This window comes from Salmo trutta, chromosome 14, assembly GCF_901001165.1.
Source record: "Salmo trutta chromosome 14, fSalTru1.1, whole genome shotgun sequence".
NCBI lineage: Eukaryota > Metazoa > Chordata > Actinopteri > Salmoniformes > Salmonidae > Salmo > Salmo trutta.
Window position 1 is genome coordinate 70,716,619 of NC_042970.1, and position 12,212 is coordinate 70,728,830.

A 12,212-nucleotide genomic window follows, 5' to 3' on the forward strand; every position below is an offset into this window, starting at 1 on the left:
GATCTTGGGTCAGTTTTGCATTTCCCCTACTTATGTTTAAGGTTAGGATTCGGGGAAGGGAAATCTGATCCTAGATCTGTACCTAGGGTGAACAGAGGAACAGGAGGTGATTGGAGGTGTTAGACAACTGTACGGTACTCAGTGTCATTGCTCTATTTGAACACTAGGTGGCGCATGCTGTGCATCACTTTCATTAGATGTCATGCACGGAATACTACAACGTGCACAGAGGGTCATAATTGTTGGGGGATATAAAGAGGGAAAAGGCAAATCACATCTACTGGATAGAAAGGGTCTAAAATCTAAAGCATAATATAAAGTTGGGTCAGATACAGTCGTGCCATAGAATTACCTTTTTCATTAGGTTCACTAGCATCAAACGGTTTATTATCTACAGGTATATTTTCTTCATGTACATGGAGGTAGAAGAGAATGAGGAATGTAAAGAAACAGAGAAGAGTGAGGAAGAGTACTCAGACAAAATGGTTTTGAATGGTCGGAGTTGTAGTACATGACACAGACAGACAGACAGACAGACAGACAGACAGACAGACAGACAGACAGACAGACACTCACTCCTTGACAACCTACCTTGCTCTACACTGCTGCTTCTGGCAGGAACCTGTGGGAGCTGTCTGCCCCTGCGACCTGACTGGGGAGTCCCCGTAGGCGGGGAGGGGCTGTGGGTGTGTGTTCTGAGAGAGAGAGAGAGAGAGAGACAAGAGACAGAAAAAGAGAGAAAGGAGAAAGAGAAATGAAATACAAGTGAATGAGTTCAACTCCTCCACAGTAGGCCCATTCCAGCACATATAAAACCCAGGGTGGCTACATCCTTGACCATACACTAGAGGGAACCAATGGGCTTGGTTTACTGCTCCCACAACCAATAAGAGCAGCAGGACAGTGGGTATAGGGAGCACAGAGGTCAAAATGGGACAAAAGGGGTATATTTTAGGGCACCTGTCTGGTCGTGGTGAGTTAGGGGCAGATCCCCCCAGGGGTGTCTGGTTAAAGGGGCGTAGCGGCCCCCCTCTCCCCCTACTGCCCCTCAGTATAGAGGTGGGCTGGATACGACTGGCATTAACAGGCCACGTGGAAAGAAAAGAACAAACAAACGAAAGAAAGCTAAATGACATAAATGGTAAAGAATGTATGGCCCACAATGTAAATCATATTCAACATAATGAAGGACCTTATGGCCCACAATGTAAATCATATTCAACATAATGAAGGACCTTATGGCCCACAATGTAAATCATATTCAACATAATGAAGGACCTTATGGCCCACAATGTAAATCATATACAACATAATGAAGGACCTTTTGGCCCACAATGTAAATCATATTCAACATAATGAAGGACCTTATGGCCCACAATGTAAATCATATTCAACATAATGAAGGACCTTATGGCCCACAATGTAAATCATATTCAACATGATGGCCCACAATGTAAATCATATTCAACATAATGAAGGACCTTATGGCCCACAATGTAAATCATATACAACATAATGAAGGACCTTATGGCCCACAATGTAAATCATATTCAAAATAATGAAGGACCTTATGGCCCACAATGTAAATCATATTCAACATAATGAAGGACCTTATGGCCCACAATGTAAATCATATACAACATAATGAAGGACCTTATGGCCCACAATGTAAATCATATTCAACATAATGAAGGACCTTATGGCCCACAATGTAAATCATATTCAACATAATGAAGGACCTTATGGCCCACAATGTAAATCATATTCAACATGATGGCCCACAATGTAAATCATATTCAACATAATGAAGGACCTTATGGCCCACAATGTAAATCATATACAACATAATGAAGGACCTTATGGCCCACAATGTAAATCATATTCAACATAATGAAGGACCTTGTGGCCCACAATGTAAATCATATTCAAAATAATGAAGGACCTTATGGCCCACAATGTAAATCATATTCAAAATAATGAAGGACCTTATGGCCCACAATGTAAATCATATTCAACATAATGAAGGACCTTATGGCCCACAATGTAAATCATATACAACATAATGAAGGACCTTATGGCCCACAATGTAAATCATATTCAACATAATGAAGGACCTTATGGCCCACAATGTAAATCATATTCAACATAATGAAGGACCTTATGGCCCACAATGAACCAGAACACAATAAATGAAGGACATAACAATTCAAGAAAGAGGCTATATGGGTCTACTGACAGTACACCTTCACAACGCTCATTTAGAAAAGGTTTTGCTGTGCTGCTAAATTTCATTCACAGCAAAGTCTCAATTTGAAACAATTGAGATTGACATCAGACATCAACACATTCTAGATTTGAAGAGCGATGATCTCCATCCAGATAGAGGACAGGATGAATGGGGGTGTATGAGAGGGATGGGGTGAATGAATGAATGAATGAATGAATGAATGAATGAATGAATGAAAGAATGACCTTACCTGTCAGCCTCCAGGCCTTTCTTGCTGTTACCTCTCTGACTGTTAGGTCTGCCCAGGCTCCCTGACTGCCTGTGACGTGGAGGACATGAGAAGAAGACAAAATGGAGGATGGGTAACCCAATGGAGAAACAAAACTAAAGACGAATCTTGAATGCGTGGTCAGCTGGTGTTTTATTTAAAATAAAAGAGATGCGTTGGCTGAAATGATTTTGTTTAAAAGAAAAATGTGACACAACATTTTAGACTACTATATTGCACTACTACATTGCTTGCTACTAACTGTTCAGAACAGAAACATCAAAACACCATGACAACAGAGCACGTGGAAGTCAGATGTGTAGCAGAGGAAGCAGGAAGTCAGGTGCAGGTCAGTAAGGTGAAGCAGCAAGAGGAGCAGTAACTACAGCGTTACAATAACCCACCAGCTTATACTGTAATCTAGAACGTCTAGGAAAGCTATAAAGTGCAGGGTTAGGGTTAGGTTTAGGGCAGGGCTAGTGCAAGGGTTAGGCTTATGGTTAGATGAAAACTATAGTAGCCACGCAGTGCTAAGCAAGTACAGTAGCAGGACTGCAGCTTGGGTCCTGGGAGGTAACGGTAGGGCTAGGTCGGTACCCAGTACCTTTCTTCCTCTGGGGAGGCCTGCTCTACTAAAATCCTGGGGCTTGTGGGCTGTCTGCGGGGCAGAGAGTTGGAGCATCTGGAGGAGTGGTGGGGGGAGGCATCCCCCAGGTGGGGAAACAGGGAGAGGGACACAGTGAGTGGAGGGAGGGCTGGGTTCATGTAAGTTTAGAACGAGCTAAAAGCATTGGGATTCCCTGGCAACTAGAATGCCTCTGCTGGCCAAAACACTCAGTGACAGTAGGTGTGAATTATTGTGCAGGTCAATGTGAAAGAGCTGTTATTGTGTAGTCACTGTGTTACTCAGCACCTCTCAATACACACTGAGGAGCTAGTGGTGAACAAAATTGATAGATAACATGCATGACAAGAACGGGAGAAGTGATGTTGAATCTTTGTTGATTCAGCGTATTGGTATACTCTGGGAAAATAGAACACTGAAATGATTATTTGTTTTTTTTACAGTATTTGAGAGAATAAAGAAACGTTCACCGACTAAAGAAACATTGTAAACCTAGAAAAGGAGGTGCAGTAGGTTATCTCCTATAGAGGAGGATGGTGTGTGTACCTGTCTCTATCAGGAGAGTGGAGGTTGGTGTGTGTGTACCTGTCTCTATCAGGAGAGTGGAGGTTGGTGTGTGTGTACCTGTCTTTATCAGGAGAGTGGAGGTTGGTGTGTGTGTACCTGTCTCTATCAGGACAGTGGAGGTTGGTGTGTGTGTACCTGTCTTTATCAGGACAGTGGAGATTGGTGTGTGTGTACCTGTCTCTATCAGGACAGTGGAGGTTGGTGTGTGTGTACCTGTCTCTATCAGGAGAGTGGAGGTTGGTGTGTGTGTACCTGTCTCTATCAGGACAGTGGAGGTTGGTGTGTGTGTACCTGTCTCTATCAGGAGAGTGGAGGTTGGTGTGTGTGTACCTGTCTCTATCAGGACAGTGGAGGTTGGTGTGTGTGTACCTGTCTTTATCATGACAGTGGAGGTTGGTGTGTGTGTACCTGTCTTTATCAGGAGAGTGGAGGTTGGTGTGTGTGTACCTGTCTTTATCAGGAGAGTGGAGGTTGATGTGTGTGTACCTGTCTTTATCAGGAGAGTGGAGGTTGGTGTGTGTGTACCTGTCTCTATCAGGAGAGTGGAGGTTGGTGTGTGTGTACCTGTCTTTATCAGGAGAGTGGAGGTTGCTGTGTATGTACCTGTTTTTATCAGGAGAGTGGAGGTTGGTGTGTGTGTACCTGTCTCTATCAGGAGAGTGGAGGTTGGTGTGTGTGTACCTGTCTCTATCAGGAGAGTGGAGGTTGGTGTGTGTGTATCTGTCTTTATCAGGAGAGTGGAGGTTGGTGTGTGTGTACCTGTCTTTATCAGGAGAGTGGAGGTTGGTGTGTGTGTACCTGTCTCTATCAGGAGAGTGGAGGTTGGTGTGTGTGTACCTGTCTCTATCAGGAGAGTGGAGGTTGGTGTGTGTGTACCTGTCTTTATCAGGAGAGTGGAGGTTGGTGTGTGTGTACCTGTCTCTATCAGGAGAGTGGAGGTTGGTGTGTGTGTACCTGTCTCTATCAGGAGAGTGAAGGTTGGTGTGTGTGTACCTGTCTTTATCAGGAGAGTGGAGGTTGGTGTGTGTGTACCTGTCTCTATCAGGAGAGTGGAGGTTGGTGTGTTTGTACCTGTCTCTATCAGGAGAGTGAAGGTTGGTGTGTATGTACCTGTTTTTATCAGGAGAGTGAAGGTTGGTGTGTGTGTACCTGTCTTTATCAGGAGAGTGAAGGTTGGTGTGTGTGTACCTGTCTTTATCAGGAGAGTGGAGGTTGGTGTGTGTGTACCTGTCTCTATCAGGAGAGTGGAGGTTGGTGTGTGTGTACCTGTCTCTATCAGGAGAGTGAAGGTTGGTGTGTATGTACCTGTCTCTATCAGGAGAGTGGAGGTTGGTGTGTGTGTACCTGTCTTTATCAGGAGAGTGAAGGTTGGTGTGTGTGTACCTGTCTTTATCAGGAGAGTGGAGGTTGGTGTGTGTGTACCTGTCTCTATCAGGAGAGTGAAGGTTGGTGTCAGGTCTGAGGCAGGTGGTGCTGGCACTCCTCACCCGGTCCAGACTGGGCTGCAGATCACTACAGTACCACAGAGGGAAGAGAAGGAAGGGAAAAGAGGAAGAGGCGGGACAGAGTGAAAGGAATTGTGCAAGACAGAGAGAAGGAATGATAGAGTGAGAAAAAAACAAAGAAAGAGAGAGAGAATTGAGGGAAATAAAGAGTCCAAGACAGAAGGAAGGAATTGCAAATAGAGGTGGGAGGGGGGAACAAGAGACAGAAAGAAAAGAAGGAACAAACATTAGAATCAGGACAAACTTATAAGGGGGCTTGTAAACTTCCATTCATTACAATAGCGGTCCTTTGCGGCCATACTGTACAGTCAGTCCACTTGATGTGAAGGTTGGAGCGTTGCCATGGGAACTTGCTCTTGGTGGAAGAGGAGAGTGAACTGGGTGAAATTTGAGTGAGCAGACATACTACAGCACAAATACTCTCTCTATCGCACACACACAATCTCTTTCTCTCTCCCTTCTCTCTGGCAGGGAGCCTACTACAGTCGAGGACCTTGTCATTTGTCATGTCATGGTCTTTGTTGGGGCCATGGATGTCAACACAACGCTGGAAAAGATGCTGTGTCCAACTGGCATCACATGCCTCACATGACACAGAGCCCCAATGTACGCTACGGTTTGCAGTGTGCCAATAAGGACTTAGTTGTTCATTGTTTAACACAGTCAACCCTGTTGTGTGTCCTGTGGTCTTACACAAGGATGAGCATTCAATCACTCACAAAGGGATGGACGGTGGAGTGCAAAGGCAGGCCTTTTGGGCGGTGGGAGAGGGTCGTCCGTGGGGTTGGGGTGGAGAGGTGACGTCCGTTGGGGGTGGGAGGGCAGAGGACGAAGGGAGCGAGGAGGGCGTCTGTTCGGGGTAATGGGTTTCTTACCTAACGGTGACCTCATCAGTGAACCTGAGCACACGGTGCGTGAGGACGCTACGGGAGGCGGGACCGCCCCCTCCCTGATGCCCCCGGGGAGTCTTGCTCTTCAGGCATGCAGGGAGGGTGTTGCTACACGCGTGTGAATCCGTGGTAGATGGTATAGACGCATGCAAGAAAGGAAAGAAAACCTAGATTTGACATGCATGCAAAAGAATGAGAGGCCAAATAATGAACGATGATAAAGATGTGCAAGGAAACCCAACCATGGCACTGAAGTAAACAAACAAGCCATATAAAAACAGCAAAGCAATAAAAATGTCCTATGGGCATCTCTAGAGCTTGAGACATGGAGGAGGAATATCCAGATTTGACATCAGAATATCACATCTACTCCATCCTAATCTCCATTCTCAGTATTTCCTCTCCCCAACTACTGTGTAGTGATGGGGGATTGTCTGATGGAGGCCCAAGACACAGACGACAACACAGAACACAGTGAAAGTAGGGATGGGGGATTGTCCTGCCGCCCATTATATGTATGGAGATTAAATGTAATACTGATTATATAAATCCATCTAAACAGATTTTAAGTTGCACGTGTCAAAGCATTATAGCACAGGGAAACCAAGCATGTAATATATCTACTGTATATAGGACAGTACATAGGATTATAGTATTAAAATATACAGTGAAGTACTACTATAGTATTACTGTAACAGATCTGGTCCAGGGTCATCATATTATAATAAATAATCATTTGGTGGATGCTTATATTTGTCCTATTGGAAATGTGTTTTTTGCATGTCCCAACTCCCCCTGAGACACCCTCGGAGAGTGGTACCACATCACATCTGTAAAGCTCTGTTAGGAGTCGGTTTGGGGAATCAATTACGCTGACAGAACGTTGATACAACATCATAAGCCACAAAATGCCAACGATGAGTTGAGTTCAGGTTTTGGGGAAGAGTAAAGGGAAAGAGAGCAGGGTTTTCTTATTCTACTCTCTTACCTGTATATGTCCTTGTGTATACCATTGACTAATAGGGGCATTTTGGGTGGTAGTGTATTGCTGGACCTAGCTACGCCCCTGTGTGGTTATTTGAGTGTAGACCGTGCATTGATTGAGGGGGAAAAAAAACAGAAGAGGGGAAAAAACAATACAATTGTATAAATAAAACGTCCAGGCAAAAATAACATTCATCTGCTATAAATAAAATGTTTAGACAAATATGTAATTCACCATGAGAGATTTTCATACTATTCTGAGGTAAACGATAGAGCTATTCTGTAATCTATTATAATCTGTTTAAAACCAATATAAACTCAATGTTTTTACGGTGTCATGGAGAGTGTGTGGTACTATTTTTGGCCTCTCGGGTGAAAAAATAAGTCCCTTTGTGTCTGGAACGAATTCATCGATATTCTAAAACTATATAAAGCTGAATACATTACAAAGATGACTTTCACCTTGTCCACTTTCTATGCAGGTAGACAAAAGCGAACATTGATGCAGTACAAGGAATAGGAACACATCATATTAAAGAAAAATATTGCCACATGATACATAACATACACTTTCTTTATCACAACCATAGACTGTAGTATCACTGACCAAGTTAAAATGGAGTTGTTAACATTGAATGACAATGCAAAGAACGATGGGTAATATAATAGAAGAAAGATGGTGGGTAGGGACGATAACAGTAACGTCTCTGGCTTTTTGGTTGTTGTTGTTTTTGTTTACCTGTTTGTGTGCAGGCACTCGGCACTCCCGCCTCGGATAGACCTGTGCATCTCGAGGACCTCACTGTGATTGCCATGGCGATGGGTGAACCGAACAACCAATCAAAAACAACAACGTAAGAGGATGGTCAAATCAGACAAACCCGCTCATGAGAAATGAATGAGAAGAAATCATGAAATCATAATTTTGATTCAGCATCAATAATAATAAATATGATATTCAACTTTTAGTAAGAGACTTTTGCATTAGACTGTTAGTCGTATTAGTAATTATTAGTATAGAACAGTACTGATGTAGCCTTCTATTCCACTTGTCCTTGGAGTATCCAACACTTTCAACCTCAAATTAAAAGCTAGTGGTCAACCTCTGTGAAATAATTGGGCATTTGGGAATACTGTACTTCTACAGGTATTTCATTGCAAATGAACAAAATAAGGAGGTAACCATGTCGGCATCAACTCCTATATTGAACTCAAAGCTCTACTCAAATAAGATACTCCAAAGTATATCCATATTGTACACAAACACTGGAACTTCACTGCATAACCTGCACACACTCTCTCTCTGCCATAAGTCACCAAACTATTCTCAGACCGGCTGTAATCTTAAACTCCCTGATACAGTACCTACAGCATCTAACGTCTATCCTCCTCCCTGATAAACAAGGGCCACCAGCCACCACTGTCTGGGTGATGTTACCTGTCCTCGGAGTACTCGTAGTCCGAGTCCCCGGAGCGGTGCTCCCCGTGGGAGTCATGGAAACGAGAGGGGGAGCAGGAGTGGTGGCGGTTCTGATGGATCTCATCCAGACTCCTGATGGGGTAGGACATAGAGTGTTAGAGTGTTACTGAGGTTTTGGTCACTGAGTGTTACTGTGATAACATTTCGCCAATAACGTTGGTTTTGTCATAGTGTGGACATAAAAGGTAATTGATTTGAGCCATAAGAGTGTGCTGAAGAGTCATCCCGGGGGTATGAATGAATGTGAATAATAGTGAAGACATGAAAACTATGAAAAAGCACATATGGAATCATGTAATAACCAAAAAAAGTGTTAAACAAATGAAAATATATTTTACATTTTAGATTCTTCAAAGTAGCCACCCTTTGCCTTGATGACAGCTTTGCACACTCTTAACGATTTCTGCACACCAGCAGGAACCCATCCAACATGAAGGAGCTGGAGCAGTTTTGCCTTGAAGAATGGGCAAAAATCCCAGTGGCTAGATGTGCCAAGCTTATAGAGACATATCCCAAAAGACTTGCAGCTGTAATTGCTGCAAAAGGTGGCTCTACAAAGTATTGACTTTGGGGGGGGGGGGGGTGAATAGTTATGCACACTCAAGTTTTCTTTTTTTTGTCTTATTTCTTGTTGTTACACAATAACAAATATTTTACATCTTCAAAGTGGTAGGCATGTTGTGTAAATCAAATGATACAACCCCCCCAAAAAATGTATTTTCATTTCAGGTTTTAAGGCAACAAAATAGGAAAAATGCCAAGGGGGTGAATACTTTCGCAAGGCACTGTATAGAGAGAGAGAAAGAAAGAGAGAGTGAGAGCGAGCGAGCGAGAGAAAGATGGAGAGATCGAGCGAGAGAGAAAAAGGGTAAGAGAGAAAAAAAGAAAAAGAGAGCGAGATAGAAAGAGAGAGAGAAAGAGAAAGAAAGAGAGGGAGAGATCGAGCGAGAGAGAAAAAGGGTAAGAGAGAAAGAAAGAAAAAGAGAGCGAGATAGAAAGAGAGAGAGATAGAAAGAGAGAGAGAAAGAGAAAGAGAAAGAGAGAGAGAGAGAGAGAGAGAGAGAGAGAGAGAGAGAGAGAGAGAGAGAGAGAGAGAGAGAGAGAGAGAGAGAGAGAGAGAGAGAGAGAGAGAGAGAGGAGAGAGAGAGAGAGAAAAATGCAGATGTGTGTGGGTGTAGTCTCGTCGAGAACCAGGCAGCGTGACAACAACGTGATTAAGATGTATGGCTACGCGAGACTAGTTTAGGTATAACTGCGTGATACAGAAACTGCAGCTACCTCTGCACGGGGACGTGTGCAGGGCGGGAGCGGGCCCTTGTTATGTCCTCACGGTGAGGGGACACAGATCTGGAGCGGTGCTGGGCCAGTCTCTGCTGCTCTGGGACAGTCAGGGTGCTGTTCCTCTCCCTCTCCCTCGAGTTACGCTCTGCACCTACACACATACGGAGGAGGAATCAGCAGTCGTAGCATGTTACCTGCTGACAAAATGTGTCAGTGTTGAGCTCCGCCACTCAACATTCACTACGCCTTCAGGTGAACGCTTGGTTTTCCCAAAACTACAGAGATCATGCTGGTGCTCAGCTTCTATTAATACAGTCGCCCATAACAGCTCTAGTCTAGTCAAACCCATGCCACGTGAGGGAGCTGAGAGGACAAATTATACAGACTGCAAACTGTAGCACATCATAGTGTGGTATTTTACACTGGAAGTTTTTTGGTTACATTTGAAGAGTTGCGTTGGATAGTTACACCAGGTATTGAGCTAACTTGTGTACCGGACTGTTTCTGCATTCCACAAAGTTGCCCCATTGACAGCTTGCAACGGCAACCAGGCTAAGGCAGAAACTGTCTGGCACCCAGGCTAAGTAGCCTTATACCCTTTTTGAAATAGCAGAGCCGGAACAGCACAGTTCACGTTGGCCCTATGGTGTGAATCAGGCACTGGTTTATACACCGTATCCTTGTCTTGTACGGAGTCACCACTACTTCAGGCTCTACTACCAGACATGCAGGTGACAGCGTCAGTGGAATGGACAGCGACATCACGGCTCTATAGCTCCATGCACTCAGTGCTCCCAGTGGATCTTCTCTACAAGCTGCATTACTACGGTCCGGCAGAGGAGGAGAAAGGCCGTGTACGGTATCATGGCAGAACACATACTATAATAGAATTGTAGTAATAACATAGTATCGTTGTGGTATACGTTAGTATTACAAAGGGCTGGTAGAAGTACCCCTGCCTGTTTTAAATCAGAGTTAAATCCAAAGTGTGGGGTAAAATTGGGAACCAATGGCGTTTTTCCCCGATGTAAAACGTCTCTGGTTGTCAGTTGGGATCAAATGAAGTAGCCCGTGGTTAGAGAGGCCAGATAGGCCGGGGTATGAGGGGAGCTATAAAGTGGTCGCACCTCTCTCCTTCAGTGCTGGACTCTCACTACTTGAAGCTGGGTAACAGTAACCATGCCCCCCCCACCCACCTTCAGATACTACCGCTATACCTGTATCATCAAACTCTGTGTCAATGATGCGATGGGACCCTGCACAACAGTGGATAGACACGCACACACACACACACACACAAGGTAGGGTTACACACACACAGTAGGGTAGAGGGTTTACACGCAGTAGGGTAGAGAGTTTACACACTGTAGTGTTGAGAATTTCCATGGCAGTTGCGATCGATCTCGCACACACAAGAGACAAGTTCATAGGAAGTTCATCTTGGCATACTGTAGCAGGGAGAATCTATATGCCGAGGTCAGTGTCAATACATCACACACACACGCACGCACTCACACACACACATAATGTATATACTGTACACACAAACACAGACACAAACGCACGCATGCATGCATGCAAGCACACACACTCTCTCGCTCTCTCTCTCACACACACGCACACATGCGCACACACACACACACACACACACACACACACACACACACACACACACACACACACACACACACACACACACACACACAACAAGACTTACTCTGTAGTTTCTTGCTGGGGTTGTCGTGAGAGGTGTGTCTGCGCGGGAGGTAAGGAGATGGCTGGGGCAGAGGTAGAGAGGACACGTCGTGGGTCTGGAGCTTATACCAGTGAGGAACGTCGTCCAGCAGGGCAGTCTCCAGCTCTATCAGGATCTAGGAGTGAGAGGGAAGAGAGGGGAGAAGGAGGAGAGAAAGTGAGAGACATACAGAACAAGACAACGTCAGCATAGAGGACACGATGGCGTCCGTCTGTGGTTCTCTGTGCGTGTTTGAGTTTGCAAGTGAGTGTGGATACGTGCAAATGAATGTGTGTGTGTTTTGTTTTCTGTGTATACTGTATGTTTATGAAGAGTTTCATTTCAAAACGCTATATATTCATTTTGACAAATGCTGTTAAATTAGCTTTTATTGTTTAAAGAAATGATCAAAGAGATCTTATCCAGAATGACTTACAGTGAGTGCATTTATCGTAAGATAGCTAGGTAAGATAGCTAGGTAAGGTAGCTAGGTAAGATAGCTAGGTAAGACAGCTAGGTAAGATAGCTAGGTAAGGTAGCTAGGTAAGATAGCTAGGTAAGATAGCTAGGTAAGATAGCTAGGTAAGATAGCTAGGTAAGATAGCTAGGTAAGACAACCACATATCACAGTCAAATATACAGGACACGAA

At 44.3% G+C, this 12,212-nt stretch overlaps 1 protein-coding gene across 7 annotated transcripts in view; it reads right to left on the reverse strand.

Annotated features, from left to right (window-relative positions):
- Window positions 1-12,212, reverse strand: part of LOC115147236 (regulating synaptic membrane exocytosis protein 3) — a 43,984-nt gene that overhangs the window by 21,154 nt on the left and 10,618 nt on the right. For 2 of the 7 annotated variants that reach the window (XM_029689356.1, XM_029689359.1), the window contains exons 11-20: window positions 11,545-11,698; window positions 11,024-11,083; window positions 9,825-9,978; window positions 8,505-8,618; window positions 7,806-7,868; window positions 5,110-5,199; window positions 3,100-3,177; window positions 2,478-2,546; window positions 961-1,074; window positions 592-695 (exon numbers count right to left, since the gene is read on the reverse strand). In XM_029689356.1, the coding sequence (XP_029545216.1) occupies window positions 592-695; window positions 961-1,074; window positions 2,478-2,546; window positions 3,100-3,177; window positions 5,110-5,199; window positions 7,806-7,868; window positions 8,505-8,618; window positions 9,825-9,978; window positions 11,024-11,083; window positions 11,545-11,698 (1,000 nt within the window). Of the gene's footprint in view, window positions 1-591; window positions 696-960; window positions 1,075-2,477; window positions 2,547-3,099; window positions 3,178-4,758; window positions 4,854-5,109; window positions 5,200-6,067; window positions 6,235-7,805; window positions 7,869-8,504; window positions 8,619-9,824; window positions 9,979-11,023; window positions 11,084-11,544; window positions 11,699-12,212 lie in introns of those variants that run through there. The other 5 variants (XM_029689357.1, XM_029689360.1, XM_029689361.1 and 2 more) reach the window with 5 other exon arrangements.